Source organism: Aotus nancymaae, unplaced genomic scaffold, assembly GCF_030222135.1.
Source record: "Aotus nancymaae isolate 86718 unplaced genomic scaffold, 86718_ANA_hifiasm-v0.15.2.pri h1tg000193l, whole genome shotgun sequence".
NCBI classification, from domain to species: Eukaryota; Metazoa; Chordata; class Mammalia; order Primates; family Aotidae; genus Aotus; species Aotus nancymaae.
Window position 1 is genome coordinate 211,772 of NW_026988608.1, and position 20,442 is coordinate 232,213.

The 20,442-nt window shown below is 53.3% G+C and overlaps 1 protein-coding gene across 3 annotated transcripts; it reads right to left on the bottom strand.

Moving 5' to 3' along the window:
- Window positions 1-979: 979 nt before the first annotated feature.
- On the bottom strand, window positions 980-20,229 carry MTG1 (mitochondrial ribosome associated GTPase 1). 3 transcript variants are annotated; one of them, XM_064371837.1, is made up of 11 exons: window positions 20,118-20,229; window positions 19,019-19,085; window positions 15,637-15,739; window positions 12,756-12,836; window positions 12,195-12,251; window positions 11,812-11,902; window positions 9,960-10,021; window positions 9,325-9,421; window positions 8,814-8,895; window positions 1,864-1,976; window positions 980-1,455 (listed from the first exon to the last, which is right to left on the bottom strand). In XM_064371837.1, the coding sequence occupies exons 1-11, from the start codon at window positions 20,227-20,229 to the stop codon at window positions 1,316-1,318; spliced, it is 1,005 nt and encodes a 334-aa protein (XP_064227907.1). In that variant the 3' UTR covers window positions 980-1,315. The 3 variants fall into 3 exon arrangements, with proteins under 3 accessions (XP_064227907.1, XP_064227908.1, XP_064227909.1); XM_064371838.1 differs by lacking the exon at window positions 20,118-20,229 and adding an exon at window positions 19,719-19,758; XM_064371839.1 differs by lacking the exon at window positions 20,118-20,229 and adding an exon at window positions 19,690-19,733.
- Window positions 20,230-20,442: the final 213 nt, after the last annotated feature.

The window sequence follows — 20,442 nt, forward strand, 5'->3', positions numbered from 1 at the left end:
TCCAGATCAAGCTCAATGCACCAAGGCCAGCAGAGCCTCACAGGCAGGAGCCCTTCTGCCATCTCCCCCAGGAGGCAGGAGCCCTTCTGCCATCTCCCCCAGGAGGCAGGAGTGGTCTGAGTCCTCTCAAGGAAGAGAAACCCACCAGAGCCCCCTTGACTTTGCAGACACCCACCTGGAAAATGGGCTGCGCTGCACCCGATTCTCACACACCGCAGCACTGCGAGCTGATGGAATGTTCCAGGCGTGGACACACCACACTCCGCAGTGATCGTTTATTCAGCACATTAGCATCTGACACATCCACTCTCCTCAATACTTCCTGCCATGGGCGGTCAGGGTTACAGCAGGATGCAGGTGGCACTTGGGGGCTAACTTCAGGCTGCTGAGTGTGTGGGGTTGGGGCAGCAGAGGTGGCCGGGCAGCAAGCAGGGGCCGCTGGGCACCAGGGCCACGGTGGAGGCTGCTGTGGGAAGGACGAGGCGGCGGCAGCTTCTGCACAGGATGTCCCCGGCCCCAGGCCCTGCAGCACCAGCCCCACCTGCGTTCCTTCCTCTTCCCTCTTCCCCACCCCCCTCAGCCCAACTACTGCAGAATCCCACTACCCCACGGGCTAGAAGGTACTCAGAGGCCAGGGGTCTCTGCTGCCCATGCCGGGCAACCTTCCAGTCTGTGCGCAACAGAGCCATGTACCGGGCGTCCCCCTCAGCCCTGCCCTGGAACAAGACCCAGGGCACCGAGAGGCAAAGCCAGTGCTCAGGCTCTGCCGCTGGGAGTGTCCTGTCCGTGTCTGTGCGCGCCTTTAAGTGTGAAATAAACCCCTCTGCCGGCAGCGGGCCTCTTCCTTATTGCAGACTGCAGGACACCGGACTGAAAGCCTCCAACACAAGCCCCAGCTGCCAACGCGCTCGTTTCTTAGGTTCCATTGGTGAGACCAACTTCCACACACAGGCCCAAAGCACTACGGTACACCTCCCCGGCCAGTAACAAACAGGCCCTTTAATTGGAGATTTTAGAGGTTACAGGTCATAGCTTGAACTCCTGAGATGGAGGCGCTGGGCAGGACGCTCCAGGAGAACCAAGCATGTGGGGCTGCCTGGGAGCCGACTGGGAAGCCTGGTGTCCACTCCCACCCGCTCCACCCCTGGAACCAGGGCCCCTGGAGCTGACCGGGCCATGGGGGCGCCAGAGAGTACAGCACCCTAGTGGCCAGCGTGGAGCTTCTGAACCTGGTGAGCTGTCTTGAGACTCAACCACCCCGGTCAGGAGGTCTGGGAGGCCACAGGTCTCCGGTGCCCTCCCCCCAACAACAGGTTCAGGGCACAGTCTCGGCCGGGGGGTGGCCCCGCAGGACGTCGAGGTCCAGCATCACGGGGCCCAGCAGCCCACGGCGGAAGGTGTGGAGAAAGTCGCGGGCTGCCGCAGGATAGTCAGGCTGAATAACGTTCACGTCACCTAGGGGACGGGAGGGTTCAGTGAGGAAGGAGCCTGCACAGCAGGACGGGCCCAGCCCCCACCAAGAGACCCTACGGTGGCATCGGGGAAGCCTGAGAATGGGATCACACTCAGAAACAAAACAGCTGAGCTGCGCTGCCTGGAGCCTCCAAGGCCAGGCACGCGAGGCCTGCAGGTGTCCACCCAGCACTCCCAGCACGGGGCAGGGCCAGGCCCACCCTTGGAAGCCTGGACTACCAGCCCTTCCTCTCCACAACTTTCTGTAGCTCCCCTGCCCCGAAACCCATTCCCAGAAGAGCCACCCGCACACTCCTCGACACGCTCCTCCCTCCCCGCCTCCCCCGGGACGGCCGGGTCCCCCTGGGCAAAGGGGCGAGCTCCAGCGCCCGCAGCCGCAGCCTCACTCACCGGCGCCCGTGAGTATCTTCACCTTCTGCGTCTTCCCCAGCTTCACGGCCACTCTCTTGAGCACGCGCTCTATGTTGTCACAGGCACTGCCCAGGCCGTAGTGCTGCACGTACCTGCACACGAGCTGCGGGTCAGTGCCAAGGGGCCCGGCACCAACACTCTCAGACAGCCGGGCCGGACCCTCCCGCCCTCCCGAGTGCCACCGAGGCCGTGGCCAGGCACTTCCTGTGGGTAACAGTGACTACGGCACTGTGGATGACTGAGATGAACCCAGGGGAGAGCCACTGTCTGAGAATCCCTGAGCTGTGTCCTGTGTGGCCGTGGCCAGCAGCACAGAGGCAGCTCCCGCCACTGGAGCCCGTGCTGCAACGGAGAGTAACAGCCGTTCACACGCGCAGGCTTCAGCCTCCCTGTGTCTCTGTGCAGGCCCGGCTCCTGGAAACCAAAAGGGCAGCACAGAACACCTGCCAACGCCCCCGTCTGCTGCTAAGGATGGCACTCGGTGACTTCCAGGCAGCCAGTCCCCCTGCATCCTTCCCGCCCGGCCAGACGTCTGAGCGGTGTTTTCACAGCACACGGACCAGCACGGGCTGACGAGCCACCCGCCACTGCTGAGCGCCACCCGGTGATTCTCATGGGCGCCCTGAGTCCTGTCAGTGCAGGCTCTGGGCAGAAAGGCCTGGAGGGAGAGGCCGACACAAAGCAGCAACTCACAGAGACAAACACCGCCCTGAGCCTCAGGAGCTGACTCTCCCGGACCGAACACCCACCAACCTTCCCGACTGGCAGGGGTGAGGGGAACCTGTCTCGCGGCTCCCACGAGGACGGGCTCAGCCTTGAGGAGGCTGTCGCCCTCGGACCTGGTCTCAGCATGACCCAGCAACACAGGACTCACCCCAAGGCCCAGCAAAACAAGACATGAGCTGAGAGCCCACGGGAGCAGGTGGGAGCCACCAAGTGTGAGCTCTGAATCAGCAGCTTCAAGGGCCCTGCTGCTCCAGAAAAGCTGTCCCAGGAGAGAGGAGTAAGGCTGGAGAAGATGTCCCTGACCACACCCCAGACCTCCAATGGTAAGAACTCCCAAAAGGACAGGATTGTTTCCAAATAACCTGTCCCAGAGCAAAGCCCGAAACTTTGACAGGAATGTAGCTATCCACCACCTAACAAGGTGAAACTCAAAATACACAGCATCCAGCCGGCCACAGTGGCTCACACCTGTAATCCCAGCATTTTGGGAGGCCCAAGGTGGGTGGATCACTTAAGGTCAGGAGTTCGAGACCAGCCTGTTCACCAACATGGAGAAACCCCATCTCTACTAAAAATACAAAAATTAGTTGGGTGTGGGCCAGGGGTGGTGGTTCACACCTCTAATTCCAGCACTTTGGGAGGCCGAGATGGGCGGATCACCTGAGGTCAGGAGTTTGACACCAGCCTGACCGACATGGAGAAACCCTGTCTCTACTTAAACTACAAAATTAGCTGAACGTGGTAGCACATGCCTGTAATCCCAGCTACTCGGGAGGCTGAGGCAGAAGAATCACTTGAACCCAGGAGGCGGAGGCTGCGGTGAGCCAAGATCGCACTACTGCACTCCAGCCTGAGAGACAAAAATGCAACTCTGTCTAAAAAAAAAACAAAAACTAAAACTAATCTTAGCACTTATGTAGGCTGAGGCGTGTGGATCATGATGTCAGAAGTTCAAGACCAGCCCGGCCAAGATGGTGAAACCCCGTGTCTACGAAAAAGTACAAAAATTAGCCAGGCATGGTGGCAGGCACCTATAATCCCAGCTACTCTGGAGGCTGAGGCAGAGAATTGCTTGAACCTAGGAGGTGGACGTTGCAGTGAGCCGAGATCGAGCCACTGCACTCCAGCCTGGCTGGCAGAATAAGACTCCGCCTCAAAAAAATATATATATTAGCCAGGTGTGGTAGCACACACTTGTAATCTCAGCTACTTGGGAGACTGAGGCAGGAGAATCACTTGAACCCGGGACGTGGAGGCTGCAGTAAGCTGAGATCATACCACTGCAGTGCAGCCTGGGTGACAGAGTAAGATGCCATCTCAAAAAAAGAAAATACCAAACAAACAAAAAAATATATATATGTATATGTATGTGTGTGTGTCTACATGTGTGTATGTCTGTGTCTCTATGTGTATGTACGTATGTGTGTCTATGTGTATGTGTCTATATCTGTGTATGCATGTGTGTCTGTGTCTATAATCTATGTCTATATGTGTATGTCTGTGTGTGTGTCTATATATGTGTGTGTCTCTATGTGTATGTACGTATGTGTGTCTGTGTATGTGTCTATATGTGTACATGTGTGTATCTATATGCATGTGTGTGTCTACATATATGTGTATGTATGTATATATTTATGACATCCAAAAATTACCAGGCCTACAAAGCAAGAAAACAGACCCCTAATGAGAAGAAAAATCAGTCAACTGAAACTGACCCAATGTTATAATTAACAGACAAGATGTGAAATCTCAGCTGAGACACGAAAGGCATTTTTTAAATGATCCAAACTGAATGTGCAGAAGTGAGGACCGTGAACAGCAAACTGGACACTGCGGAAGGAAAGATGAGTGAGCCTGAAGACACAGCAACAGAAACCGCAGAACAAGCACAAAGCTCTCCTGAGCCGCGGCGGGACCGAGCCAAGCAGCCTGGACCTGTGTGCCCGGGGTCCTGAGGAGTAGAGGGGGCAGAAATAAAGGTTCAACATGATCCAAATCTCATGAAAACTACAAAGCCCCAGATCCAAAAATCTCAATGAACTACAAGCACAAGGAACATACAGAAAACCATTCCAAGGTCTGTCGTGATCAAGTTGCTCAAAAGCACTGAGAAGAAATCCTAGAAGAAGCAGAGGAAGAAGAAACGTGACGGCAACTCATCAGACAGCACCGGAGTGAGGCAGGGGAGCGACTCCCTCAAGCACTAAAAACCCTCCATCTGTAATTCCACACAGAGAGAAAATATCTTTGAAAACAAAGGTGAAATAAACATGCCTTCAGGCAAACGAAAGCGGAAAGAATTCATCAGCAGCAGGCCTGCCTTACAGTAACTGCTAAAGGAAACCCTCCAGACAGGAGGAAAATCACAGCAGGAGGAAACCTGGACCCACACAAGGAAATGAGAAGCTGGGGATGGTAAACTGACGGGAAAACACCTAAAACTTCCCTGTTTTGTATTTCTTTAAACGGTAACCGTATGGATGAAAAGAAGTGTAACTGGGGTTATAAAACGTGTAACGGTAAAGTACATCATGATGATGATGACGATGACGGCAGCAGGACCAGGGTAAGGACAATGGAAGTAAACGATTGTAAGCTCATCACTGACCTCTCCCAAAAGCTGCAGACAATAAGCTAACAAAGGAGGTACAGTAGAATCATTTTTAAATATTCACTCCTGAAGAGGCACGAGAGAGAACAAAGAAAACAAAAACTGAGACGAACGGGCCGGGCACGGTGGCTCACACCTGAAATCCAGCACTTTGGGAGGCCGAGGCGTGCGGATGACCTGAGGTCAGGGGTTCAAGATCAGCCTGGTCAACATGGTGAGACCCCGTCTCTACTAACAATACAAAAGCAATTAGCCACACATGGTGGCACGCGCCTGTAATCCCAGCTACTCGGGAGGCTGAGGCACGAGAATCGCTTGAACCCAGGAAGCGGAGATTGCAGGGAACTAAGATCGCGCTATTGCACTCCAGCCTGGGCAACAGAGTGAGACTCCATCTCAAAAAGAAGCTGGAGTGGCTACATGAGTATCAGACAAGACAAATTTCAGAGCAGACAATGTTCTGAAGGATAAAAGGAAAAGACCGTTTCATAATGACAAAGGCATGAAATCCTCAAGAGGACACAACAGTCTCCTGAATGTCTGTGTACCTAACAGGACAGCTTCAAAGCACATAAAGCTGAAACAGAACAGCAAGGAGAAAGACAGAAACCCAGTTTCAGTGGGAAATTTCAATACCCTTCTCGCAGTAACTGACGGTACAAACGGAGAGTCGGCAAAGCAGAAGTGGGTATCGAACAGAAACCAATGACATGAAAAATGAAGACGACAGAAAGTCAACGAAACCAAAAGCTGATTCTGTGGGAAAAATCAGTAAAATTAACAAGCCTCTAGCCAGACTGTTCTCTTCAACCTGATAAAGGGCATCTAAGAAACACCCATACCTAACACCGCACTGAATGGTAAGCGACTAAAAGCTTCCTACCTTAGATCAGGAACAAAAAAAGACGTCTGTTCTCACCACATCTCAAGTACTAAAAAAAATGTCGATTGTGTTGAAGACTGTAGCCAGTGCAATAAAGCAAGAAAACAAAACATGGCATCTGGACTGGAAAAGAGTAAGTAAGAGGATCTTTATTTGCAAATGACGTGATTGTCTAGGTAGAAAATCTAATTGGAATCTACAAAGAGCTACTGGAATGAGTAAGTTTAGCAGCGTTACAGGATACAAGATCAATACACAAAATTCAATTCTATTTCTATGAACTAGCAATAAAAACCAAAAATGGAAATAAAAACAATACCATTTACAATAGCATCAAAAATATTAAAGAGCTGATAGAGGGAATGACATCACCAAAATAGAGAAGTAGAAGCAATCTGGCTTCACTCACCATCTCAAAGAAAACCAGAACCAAATATCCAGCACCAAGAACATCACCAGCAATATTCCAGAACTCAAATCTGAGGATGAGACGAGAGATGTGGAAGAACTCCAGACAGTAAGTTGCAAAGAACCCTTAAGCAAACATCCAATAAAAAATAAAACAAGCCAGACAGAAAAGACCTGGATAACAAATCCTTCAACGCAAAACCATAGACATATGTGCACAAGAAACAACAGCTAACAGAAAACCATGACCTCCTCAAACAGACAAAGAGCCAGTGACCGACCCTAATGAGATGGCAATGTGTGAGCTCTCAAATCAAGAATCCAAGATGACAGTTTAAAAAAAAAAACTCGGCCAGGCGTGGTGGCTCATGCCTGTAATCTCAACACTTTGGGAGGCCAAGGCAGGTGGATCATGAGGTCAGGAGTTCAAGACCAGTCTGGCCGACATGGTGAAACCCCATCTCTACTAAAAATAGAAAAAAATTAGCTGGGCGTGGTGGCGCGTGCCTGTAATCCCAGCTACTCAGGAGGCTGAAGCAGGAGAATTGCTTGAATCTGCGTGGCCGAGGCTGCAGTGAGCTGAGATCGCACCATTGCACTCTAGCCCGGACGGCACAGCAAGACCCGAAGCAAACAACAAAACTATCAAAGCAACGATGAGAAAAGATCTACAAACTATCCACCCAACGGGGAATTAATAACCAGATTACATAAGGAACTCAGACAACTCAACAGCAAGAAAAACAAGCCGATTAAAAAATGGACAGGAAGGCCGGGCGCGGTGGCTCAAGCCTGTAATCCCAGCACTTTGGGAGGCCGAGGCGGGTGGATCACGAGGTCAAGAGATCGAGACCATCCTGGTCAACATGGTGAAACCCCGTCTCTACTAATACAAAAAATTAGCTGGGCACGGTGGCGCGTGCCTGTAATCCCAGCTACTCAGGAGGCTGAGGCAGGAGAATTGCCTGAACCCAGGAGGCGGAGATTGCGGTGAGCTGAGATCGCGCCATTGCGCTCCAGCCTGGGTATCAAGAGCGAAACTCCGTCTCAAAAAAAAAAAAAAAAAAAAAAAAAATGGACAGAAGACCTGAATAAACATTTCTCCAAAGAAGGCATACAAATGGCCAACATGACTAATCACCAGAGAAATGCAAGTCAAAACCACAACGAGATTTCGCCTCACCCTAGTTAAAATGGCTTTTCTCAAAAAGGCAAGGAACAGCAGATGCCGTTGGGGACGTGCAGAAAGGGAGCCGTCAGACCCTGCTGGTGGGAAGGTGAGTCAGTGCAGCTACTATGGAAAACGGTACGGAGGTTCTTCAAAACACTAAACAGAACTACCATACGGTCCAGCAATCCCACTACTGGGTGCAGACCCAAAAGAAAGGAAATGGACATACTGAAGAGACACCTGCACTCCCACGTCCACTGCAGTACCACTCACAATGGCCAAGATACGACGTCCACCTAAGTGTCCATCAAAGCATGAGGGGTAAAGAAAATGTGGTACATAAAACCCAAGGAAATGTTATTCAGCCATAAAAAAGGATGAAATCTTGCCATTTGCAGCGACACAAAAGGAACTGGAGGTTAAGTGAAATAAGCAAGCACAGGAAGACAAATAACGCATGCACTGATTCAAATGCGGGAGCTGAAAAAGTGGACGTCACGTGATCACCAGAGGTGACGGGCGAGGAGACGCACGGAGGCTGGTTCGATAGTCAGGAAGGAGGAGTAAGTGCTCGGAAGTCGGTAAGGTGACTGCAGTTAAAAGGATTCTACAGTATTATTTCAAATACCAGAAGAGAGCAATTCAACGTTTCCAGCATAGAGATAAATGTCTGAGATGATCGATATCCCAATCACCCTGATTGGATCCTTGCACATGATACGAATGTATCAAAATGTCACATGTACCCTGAAAACATCTATTTTGTATCAATAAAAAGATAACCCTAACCCTAACACCCGGGGATCACACAACGGTGCCGAGTGACGAGCTCGACAAGAGTGTGCATCCTGCACGGTTCCGTCTCTGTGGATTTCTAGAAAACGGCTGCCGGGGCAGGAAGGAGCGACCACAAGGGAGCGCAGGGGACCTGGGGTGACGGGAACACTCGTTTTCTCGACTGTGTGTTGCTTCCACAGATGTGACTGTACTCCCAAACTTCTCCAACTGGACACTTTAAATAATGTGCAGGTTACTGTGTTCATAATACCTTTATAATGCTGGTTCTTGTTTTTGTTTTAATGAGGTGACTAGGAGGAGGGCCCCAGCTGCCCTGCATTCACCGCACTCACCCAAGGCTCTGGTATTTGTTGAGGGTGTACAGCAGGTAATCGGCCATGGTCTCCTCCCCCACCAGGTGGTCCAGCACTGTTCCTGTGGAGGCAGCAGCCGAGGTGAGCACTGGAAACGGCCCACATCTGTGCTCCCCTCAGGCTCAAACACATCCCTTCCAGTCTCAGCCCAAAGACACCGTGCTCTTAAGGAAGAGGCCACCCAGCGACAAAGGCCCTCCACCAAAGGATGGCACTGGGCTGTGGTCCCAGCCCCAACTCCGGCCTAGCATCTGTGACCGACCTCTCTGCCCTGGTCTGTCAAACGGGGAAAGCAAAAGCCACTCATGGGGCAGGGTCCAATGGTGACCGGTGCCTGTCCGCTGTGCACTACCACAGTTCTCACACAAAGCTTCAGGAAAGGCCTGGCAGCAACCAGGTCAGAGGCAGTAACAACTCCACTCCAGAGGCCCGTGTCAAAGTCAGCCCTAAAGGTGGGGAGACAGGGGCCCCTGCCCCGGCCCCAGCTCACCACACAGGGCCAGCTTCAGGCCCGTCTCCACACTTGCGATCCGAGGAGCCAGCACGCCAGGAGTGTCCAGCAGGAACATCAGCGGCCGCTCAGAGACCTGTGTGGGCACAAAGGGCGCGATCAGGCCACGGTGGCAGCCTCCCACCGAGGCGGGCTGCTCAGGAAGCCTGGGCAGCCCCTGACACCCAATGTTCCAAGGAAGGCCTCCGGGACCCAACCCCGAGGCAGCGTCACTCTCGCCAAGCTCTAGGGTTCCTAATTCCCACTTAATTTGGAGAATAAATAAAAGCATCAGGCCCCAACAGCTCGTCTTCTACTCCCGAGAAGAACACGGGGGAGTGAGTGGGGGGTACGGGGTCGCTCAGCTCTGCCCTGACCACTGTGTGGCCCTGGACAGTGGCCTCCTCATCTGGAAATGGGGAAAACAGAGCACCTTTCCCAAAGGTTTGACATGAAGACTCTAAGGACCACGGTGTCAGGACGGGGCACTGCCTGCCACGGGGGTGCTTGGCGGGGACACTGAGTGGAGGGGAGGGAAGCGTGGTCAGTGACAGGAAGCCACACAGAGGTCAGCAAGTGCCAGATGCCTGCACAGCTCTCAACAGAGTGCTGGACCTGGCCCCTGAGGACTCCACCTGAATTCTGGACATCACAGCTCTGGTGATCCCGGGCTCGCCGCCTACCCTGGTGGCTTTTCCTGCAGGAAAAGGAGAAAAGGAGGCCCAGATACTTACTGAACACATAAGCTGCAGAACAGGCAGGGAGCTATATATAACTAGCACAACTGGCCAGCCAAAATGGAAAAACCTAAACGCCACATGAGCTTCCCAAGGCTGTAACTTGTTTCACTTTCAGTCCCAAACCAGCTCACAGCAGGGGCACTTTCCAAGCCACACAGAGGCTGACAGTCTTCAACAAATGCACCAGAACTTGCCTCTCCAGGACTGGAAACACACTGTCAGACTGGCGGTCAGACCAGAGCTGCTCCTTCCACGCAGTCCCCTACCTCCCTCCCGGACCCACCCCTGCAGCCGGGTCAGCCTGCCTCCCACAGCACTGCCCACAGAGGGCTGACCAGGAGCCCACCTGGGCTCTGAACCCCGTGGCTTCTCTAGGACCCACTCAGGGTATGTCCCAAGAGTCTGACCACTCCACTGTGGACAAATGACGCAAGAGTAAAAAACACAAGTGTCCAGCCAGATGAATGGACAGGATGTGGTCTGTGCATACAACGGGGGGGTGACTGACCTTAAAAAGGAATAAAATTCTGACACTCACGAAAACACAGACGAACCTTGAGAACATCAAGATCAGGGACATCAGCCAGTCACAAAAGCCACCAAACTCAGACAGAAAGTGGAACGAGGGGTGTGGGGGCTGGGGGCTGACTCTGTATTTACAGCGTTTCATTTTCAGGTAACCAAAATATTTGAAAATGGTGCTGGCTGCATGACCCTATAAATGTACTTAACGCCACAGATAAAAAATAACATGCTTAAAAGTAAAAGAATATTCCTCCTGATGTTCAAAAGAAAAAGAAAAAAAAAAAAAAGAATAAATGACTGTAACAACTCTCCAATTAGCACCAAAAACACCCTCTTTGTAAAATAACAGTTCACCATAGTTTTAAGCCTTCAGATTTGCACATCAAGAATGGGTCTGTCGATAAACACCTTATTAATGTGAAAAACGAAGCCAAGAAAGAATGACTTAAAACTTTAAAACACTCAAAAAAAACACATTAACACGGGGCACAGTGAGGGGTGGTGGGGCTTCTGCTTTGAGCCAGAGTCTGAGAACATGCACAGAGGGGAGGGAGGAGAGGCGCGCCTGGGACCCCAGAGTCCAGGAAGCCTCCAGCAACAGCAACAAAGACGCCCTCTGAGGAATGGCCTTGCTCAGCCCCCTGCCTACTTCACACGCTTCCAATTCTCTGGACCAAAGGGGTTTAAATCAATGAAAAAATATCAAAGTTTATAAAAGTTATCCTCATATTAAAGATTTTTTTTTTTTTGAGACGGAGTTTCGCTCGTTACCCAGGCCGGAGTACAATGGCGTGATCTCCGCTCACCGCAACCTCCGCCTCCTGGGTTCAGGCAATTCTCCTGCCTCAGCCTCCCGAGTAGCTGGGATTACAGGCACGCACCACCATGCCCAGCTAATTTTTTGTATTTTTAGTAGAGACGGGGTTTCACCACGTTGACCAGGATGGTCTCGATCTCCTGACCTCGTGATCCACCCGCCTTGGCCTCCCAAAGTGCTGGGATTACAGGCGTGAGCTAAAGACTTTTAAAGAGAGAAAACTTGAGTGTGAAAATCACAGCAGAACGACCCGGCCCCACTACTCAGCCCTCCTGTGAACTGGACTAACGAGAAAAGCCCCCAAGCGCTGTGGGCTGTGGGGTCAGCAGGAGACTGGCTGCGCTGCTCGGGCACGTCCCCTCCGGGAAAGACGAGGCGTCACACACCAGCCACACGCGCCGGTACCTTTCCTGAGGTGCTGCCTCCGGAGGGAGTTGATGAGGGAGGACTTGCCCACGTTGGGGACCCCGATGACCATGATGCAGTACTCCGGGTTCTGCGGGGTCGAGACAGGGGTCATAGGGACCACCCCGGCCACTGCAGCCTGAGACTCCCCAACCCCACCCAGGCAAGGGGACCCCAGGCCAGGCCAGCTCTGGGAAGAAGGGAGATTAACGCAGAGGCTCTGCCCACCCAGCGGGGACGGCCCCAGCCCTTTCCACTGCAGACAATGAGAGGACAGAGGAGGGGCCTCCCTGCCTGGGGCGCAGCACCTTCTCCGCAGAGTCCGGGCAGGAGGGGCCGGCCCATCCCACAACTGCTTCCCAGCTCCGGGCCCCACAACCAACCTCTCCTCGGTGGTAGCGGTGGCTGCTGTCAATCAGTCCAGTGACCGTCGGGATGATCTGCAACAAACACCCACTCACAGGGCCGCCCCGGGCCCGACGCCGCCTCCTCCCACCTCGGAACAGGATTAGGGACTCCAGTGTCTCCACTTCCACACACGGCTCAGGGAAACAGAGACCTCATATCTGGAATTCTACCCAGCATCTCACAGGCAAATGGGGCGCCATCCTTAATCTGGAGGCGGGACACGCGAGCATCCGGTGCCAGAAAACGCGTTCTGCCCCGGCCACAGATGTCAGCCTGAGCTCTGGGGCCCGGGCTTCAGTGACAGCTGTGGCTCTAACTAACTTCTCATGAAGAAGCCAGAAAATTCTACCACATACAACTGGAAACACGGGCTGTGAGTCTCCAGAAGACTCTGACCGCCGACAGCCCTGGAACGTGTGGAGCCTGAGCCCGTGCCCGGAGATCGACCCACGTGCGGCAGCTCTTTTCCAAAGCTCTGCTTCTTACTAAACTCCTGGAACCTACGGAAGCAGAAACGGCACAGACAAAAAGCCCACCTGCTTGACATTTTCATCCTTCACACAATTGGTGAAAATGACATTTTTTAGGCCTTCTCCTTCTAAGCGTTGCATAATTTTCTGAAAGAGACAAAACATTTCCATTTTACTTTATTTTTTTAGGCAGAGTCTCACTCTGTCACCCAGGCTAGAGTGCAGTCGCACAATCTCAGCTCCCTCTTCCTCCACCTCCCTGGTTCAAGCGATTCTCATGCCTCAGCCTCCCAAGTAGCGGCCATTACAAGCGTGTGCCACCACACCCAGCTAATTTTTGAATTCACTAGCCTTAACATGCAGTGAAACCAGTGTAAAACTATATCGTATTTCTAAAAATCAGTGTCGTGTCATCAGCTAACCTAAAATATGACCGGTGATCAGTGTCGTGTCATCAGCTAAGCTAAAAGATGACCGGTGATCAGTGTCGTGTCATCAGCTAAGCTAAAAGATGACCGGTGCTACTGGTTTTATTTAGTTGTCCATCAAGGTGACATGGACAGCGAGACAAAGCACAACACCCCTGAAGCCACAGTCTGCATGACTAATGCACTCGGCTGTCCCTGCTCAGGGAGGAGGAAAGCTGGGCCACACGGGGCAAGTCTACCTGTCTCCCCCGATTCCTCAGAAGCACTGGCATTTCTCAGACCAGGTAAGACACTACTGTGCCCCCATCCTAGACAGTCGCCCACCAGTCTACAAAAAGTCGCATTTTTAGAGGCAGAAATAACCACTGATACGACTTAAAAGCAGCAACTAGTTAAAGCACTTGTGATGATTGGAAAACCACCATTCTGCCTCCCTTTGCACAGCGCGGGGTTAGGAGCAGTCAGATCTGCAGGCGTGCGCAGTGGACATGGGCTCTCACGATGGGAAGATGTCTACTGCTTGGATTCTTAATGAACAAAGCAACTCTGGTGGCTTTAGTAGGTAGCATTTTCCTGGAAACCCGTGGGAGAGTCTTGTGGTCGGGATTTAAGTAACGTGAATGTACCAGAGTCAACTGAGACACTGAAAGGCATTACTGCTACTGCAACAGACAGAAAACTTTTGCATCATTAACAACTTGAAGTCAAAAATGGCTTGAAGAAAAAAAAATGGCTTGAAATCAAAAGATTCTGACACCTCCTCTTTCAGGATTTGCCAACAGAGCAAGAGACGCAGATATGAGCCCCTCAAAGTAACAGTTCCAGTCTTTTTTACTGAAGCACCAGGGGTTCAGTCTGGGTCCTGCTGTCACCGCACATAAAGCCAATCACTGAGACGAGTACCGCCAGGGAGGAAGACTTTATTCAGGGGCTGTAGCTGCGCAGATGGGAGACCGATCTCAAATCCATCTCCCCAGCCAACACAAGTCAGGGTTCATACAGCAGGGAAGGAGCGTAGCTATGTGCAGGAAAACAAAGCAGAAGTAAAGAAAAAGAGTTGGTCAGTCAGGAAAACAGGAATCGGGGAAGGCAAGGGAGCAGCCACAACAAACAAGGGGTCTGGAGTCTCGCTGTCCCAGCACCGTGACCTGGGGAGCTGCAGCTCCCTCACGTTATCTGGGGGACCTAAGGATTGGTTTCCGGGGAAAGGAACTCAGCTAAGACAAACGTACCTTCCTTGGGTTTTAAGACTGGGGTGTGGGGCAGATGCGGTGGCTGATCCCTGTGATCCCAACACTCTGGGAGGCCGAGGTGGGTGGATCACCTGAAGTCAGGAGTTTGAGACCAGCCTGGCCAACGTGGTGAAACCCTGTCTACTAAAAATACAAAAATTAGCTGGGTGTGGTGGCAGGCGCCTGTACTCCCAGCTACTTGGGAGGCTGAGGCAGGAGAGTTTCTTGAACCCAGGAGGCGGAGGTTACAGTGAGCCAAGATCTCATCATTGCACCCTAGCCTAGGTTAAGACAACAGCAAAACTCTGTCTAAAAAAAAGACTGGCAGGGGGTCCATTTCTTTGTTTATTCAAAAGAAACCATAAATATCAGCTGTGTGGGACAATGGGCCAGTTCCATCTCTGCGCTCTTTCACCCACACACCTCGCCCAGGGTCACCTGTACCCCTGACTCTGCTCTGTTTTGGAGAAACCCTTTAGCTCCTTTGGGCCTCCCAGCAGCGAGCTGGGCTTCTGAATCCCACGGTGTGCATAAGGCAGCTGGCAGACAAGCCCTTGGGTCACAGTGGCAAGCCGGACACCCAGGGGCATCACAGAAGACCTCAGACCCCACTGGCTGAATGTAGCTACTGAAACTAACTAAGCAAAATGTGAAAGTCACATGTGGAGCAGACACAAGTCAGGTGCTCACAGGTGGCCACCACGTGAGACAGAGCAGAGACCCCCATCAGCAAGGAAAGGTCCACAGCACCGCTGTGGCCACCACTCAGGCTCTGGCAGGACAACCTGGCCACGTCCCACGGGAGGCACACACACGGAGGAGTGTCTAGATCACGAAGTGGCCACGTCCCACGGGAGGCACACACACGGAGGAGTGTCTGGATCACGACGTGGCCACGTCCCACGGGAGGCGCACACACGGAGGAGTGTCTGGATCACGACCTGACCACGTCCCACGGGAGGCGCACACACGGAGGAGTGTCTGGATCACGACGTGGCCACGTCCCACGGGAGGCGCACACACGGAGGAGTGTCTGGATCACGACGTGGCCACGTCCCACGGGAGGCGCACACACCGAGTGTCCGGATCACGACCCAAAAGTTAGCGGGAGGCACGCCATAGGAGAAACGATGCTGGCGCACTTCTGCAGAGCAAAGGGCTGTTTCCAAAGCAGAGCCTGTCTGGGTAAACTCACACTCGGTGTGAGTCCAGCAGCTCTTCTGTTAGAACAAGCGACGTGGGGAAAGCACAGCCACACCGTGAAGGCGCCCGAGAGAAAGGCCTCACCTCCTGCTCTGCAAGATCCGCCAGATCCATCTTGTTGAGGACCAGCAAGTGAGGCTTAAGCCCAAGGGTTTCCTGAAACAGAGGGTTGCGGCCTGAAAGTGGGATGTGGCAAAATTAAGGCAAAAATTCCTCCAAAGCTTTACCAGCCAATCAACGTGTTTTCCCGTCTTGTCACGCAGACTGGGGCCACCGTAAGAAGGAGCTGACAGTGAGAAGGAAGCAGTCTCAGAGAAACGAGCTCAGATGAGGCAATGTACCTTCCTTGGGTTTTAAGACTGGGGTAGGGGGACACATGCGGTGGCTCATGCCTGTAATCCCAGCACTCTGGGAAGCCGAGGTGGGTGGATCACGTGAGGTCAGGAGTCCCCTGACCTCAGACTGTCCCCAAGCTCGCCCTCTCGCTGGGGTAAGGGTGCACCCCCACCCACCACCACAGGTTCGAAGGCCACAAGGGCAGGGCTGTCACACGGCTTCCCAGACAGGAATGACAGTGGCAAAACACAAAGCCCAGGCTGGGCACAGAGGTTCACACCTGCCATCCCAGCACATTGGGAGGCCAAGGCGGGAGGAACACTTGAGGCCAGGAGTCTGAGGCCAGTCTAGGCAACACAGCAAGACTCCATCTCTACAAAATAAAAAAATTAGCTGGGCGTGGTGGCACACACCTGTAGTCCCAACTACTCGGGAGGCTGAGGCAGCAAGATTGCTCGGGCCCAGGAGTTTGAGGCTGCCTCTGGGTGGTAAATGCACTCGAGTGTCCCCATTCGGGGAGGCAGAAACAGGGCCATCCAAGGACAAGTGAACCTCTCTAATAATTCTTCACAAGCACCGGCATTTTTCAGACCAGGTGAGACACTGCTGTACCCCTATACTAGACAGTCAACTACCAGTCTAAAAAAAGTCACATTTTTACAGGCAGAAGCAACCACTCATACCACTTAAAAGTACCAAGTAGTGAAAGCACTTGTGATGACTTAAAAAAAAAATCAGGCAGCAAGATTGCTTGGGCCCAGGAGTTTGAGGATGCACTGAACTATGAGCACATCACAGTACACTAGGGGACACAGCAAGACCACAACTCAAAAAAAATTTAAAAACCCAAAGCTCAGAGAAAGATTTTGTAATTAAGTTATTGCTTAGTTGCCATGGTACATACATTCAAAGTGAATAATCATTCAAAAAAACATGCCCCCATAAAACCCTAACAGACTATCTCAAACCACCACTGCCACCCGCTGTGACCACCAAGAACACAAGGGGTGTCAGCAGCCCAGGGCCCTGCAGCTGCACCTGCAGGTGGAGGCCTGCCTCCTTCCGACCATCCTCAGGCCTCCTCCCGACCATCCTCAGGCCTCCTCCCCTCAGCACAGGGACCCAGGCCTTGCTGTGAGGACGCATCTCCTGCAGCACTAACACGGGCAGAACGGGGACTGTCACCTTCACCTCCTTCACTCTCCGCCCTGCCTGGCACTTCATCTTTCCTACGGAGTCTAGCTGTGGGATTCCCAAGGCCTCCGGCACGTCTTGTCTGACCACCCAGTCAAGCCAGTGTGTCCACATCCACGCAGAGAAACCTGATGTAAACCACTCTTCCCTCAGAGGCCAGCCCCTCCTCTGGACTCTTCTTGGATGTGAGAGGCCAACGACAGCCTTCTGGCTTCTCGGCACGCCTCAGATAGGAAGGTGGACCAGGCCAGAGGGGACATGCCTTCTAATCACATTCACTCATGACATACACTACACTCCGTTACTTTTTAACAATCAAACATAGGACTGGCATATTACAGGAACTGATATATTTACAGCCCACAGCAAAGAAACCCAATGCTTTATTGCAGAGGTCCCAGCAACCCTTCATCATATAAAGAGAATCTAAACATCACTCAATTATAGCAAAATCCGGCTCTGCGAAGAACACCCATCAATAAACAAATCATCACATCTTGCCAATTCATTCCTCAAGTACAGGAGGAAAGCCCCGGTTGGCAGGAACATTTAAATGACGGTTTCATAGCCGATCTAGAGAATCGCACTGCTGGCCTGAGTGACCTAGATATATGTATTAACAAGGAAGTTTCACAGACAGGCAGCCTGGACCCCACACCACAGATTCTGATTAACTGGTCTAGAAAGCGTCCTAGCAATTGGTATTTTTAAAAGCCTCCCCAGAAAATTTTTTTTTTTTTTTTTGAGACACAGTCTCACTCTGTTGCTCAGGCTGGAGTGCAGTAGCATCATCGTGGCCCACTGCAACCTCCACCTCCCGGGTTCAAGCGTTTCTCCTGCCTCAGCCTCCTGAGTAGCTGGGACTACAGGGCCATGCCACCACGCCTGGCTAATTTTTGTATTTTCTATAGAGATGCGGTTTCACCACATTGGCCAGGATGGTCTCGATCTCTTGACAATCCAACCGACTCGGCCTCCCAAAGTGCAGGGATTACAGGCGTGAGACCACGCCCAGCCTGTGGGTAACCCCCAGACAGACACCGAGGAAAGAGAGCTAAGCGGACCCTGGCACAGTTAGGGCTTGAGGAATATCTCACTTTATAGTGTTACTACTCAGCTATTTCCTTTTATATAATCCTTTACATAATCATGTATTAGTTTAGAGAATTAGGGCTTGAAGGATCCCTTTATATAATCCTCTCTATATAATCATAAATAGTTGATAGTACGAGTGCCTAAAGAATATTTCCCTACATATATACCTAAAATTACACCTTAGTTCATAATCGGAGGAATGCCCAGAGTGGACACAGCACAGAGCATGAATTAAGGAAGAAGCAGCTTATAATCGGAGGAATGCCTGGAGCAGACACGGTGCAGAGCATGATTTCAGGGAAAACAGTTACACCAGGACAAGAACCCATGGCCCAGGCAGCAGCGTTCAGTATCATAAAGATACTTCTTAGCAGTAGTTTGCCCATAGATAGAAGTATTGCACACTGCACCCTCTTCACTGCGCACGGCCCACCTTCAAGCCTCGGTGACCTAATGGGGGTGGACCCCTTACTGCACACAGCCCTTGCCTTCATGGGAACGGGCCCCTTGCTGCACACTGTCCACCTCCCGGCCTAGGTGACCTAATGGGGGTGGACCCCATGTTTTATTGCTCACGACCCTATCACTGTCCTTAAAGATGACTTCACTCTCTGCCCTGCCCCCTAACCTATGCACAATAAATACGCTTCTGGACATTCGGGGCCTCGCCTGACTCCGCTCATAGGTGGCGTGGCCCCCCGAGCCCAGCTGCGTTTTCCTTGTACGTCTGTGTCCCGTCTCTTTATTTCTCGGATCCTGCGCCTCAGCGCAGCATAAGGCTCACCCCACGACCCTGTGGGGCCCTCAGCCCTACACAGCCTCCCCTGCTCTGTGAAAGGATATCCGGGCATCGTGGACCTCGATGATACAGTCTACCAGCTTCAGGCTGCTCTGCATCTTCTTCAGCCCTGGAAAACAGAAGGATGCCTCAGCAAAGGAGCTCGCCACCGTCCGAGAGTGATCAATTCAAGCTGAATCGTCCAGAATGACATGCCGCCATAAGTAACCTAAACAGACTACGTCTGAGTGAAGCGTACTAAGTAATGACTTCCGCTGAGCGCCTCCTCCAAGTTCCACACCCTCGGAGTGGGAAACCGACCGCTGCCCGGCCCGAGGGTGGGCCATGCGCCGAAACCCAGATGCAGTCTCCACCACCTGACTCGTGGGTGACTACGGTGGAGTATTTCACTTCCACGGGTCTTCATCTGGGCTACAGATTAGAGTAACACTGGTCCACCAGGCCCCTGCCACCGCGTAGGGTCCCCCAAGCAGGAATACAGCCGAGATGGCGAAGCTCTGCCCTCCGGGGCCGTCGGAGGACCGAGGACAGCCACGCCGGCCCTTCCTCCTCCTCGGCCCTCAGGGCACGCGGAGCCGACGCAGGGGCGGCCATCTCAACGCCCAGAGGGGCCGGGCCGGCCCTAGAGGTCCTCTTGGGGCCGAATCGTGACAAAAAAACACTAAGAAATTAGCAAGGACGTTTAAGCCGAAGAAAAGAACGACTCAACATACGAGTCAAAGCCGAACGGGCGCCTTCATACCCATTATTTCATTCAGTCCCCAGAAAACTCAGGAAAGCCCATCTTGTCAAGAACTTGTGGAAACGGAGGCTTCGGAGGATTAACTTGGGGGGGAACAGAGGACGGGGCGGCGGGCCAGGGGTCAGGGGTCAGGGGTCAGGGGTCAGGCAGGCCCCGCCCGCACCGCCGAGGACAACAGGGCCGGGGCGGCTCCGCGCGGGCGCTCTCGGGAAAGCGCCTCTCACGCAGCTCCGCAGCGGAAGAGCCCCAGGCGGCTCCGGGAGCGCGGGAGGAGGGGGAAGAGGGGCGGGGCCGGCCAGGGGTCAGGGGTCAGGGGTCAGGCAGGCCCCGCCCGCACCGCCGAGGACAACAGGGCCGGGACAGCCCGCGGCCGAAACGCCCCTCCCCGCCGGGCCTCACCTTTGGCCATGTGGCCCGGGAACCACCGCGCCACGTCGCGACCGAGCACGGGGAAATTCTCCCGCCAGGCGGCCTGGGCGGCGCTGCACAGCGCGCGCGAGGCCAGCCTCATGGCGGCGCAGCCCACGGAAACGCTCCCGCGGCGGACCTCCGTGCAGCGCCGCGACTCGCCGCCGACGTTCCGGCTCTGCGCGCTTCCGGCCCCCCAGAGCCCGCGGCCCGGCCCGCGCGTGCGCACGACGTCGGCCCCGCCCCTGCTGAGCCCGGAGTGGGCGTGACCCTCGCCGCCCGGGGGAGGGGCGATTGGTGGGCGGGGCGCGGGGCG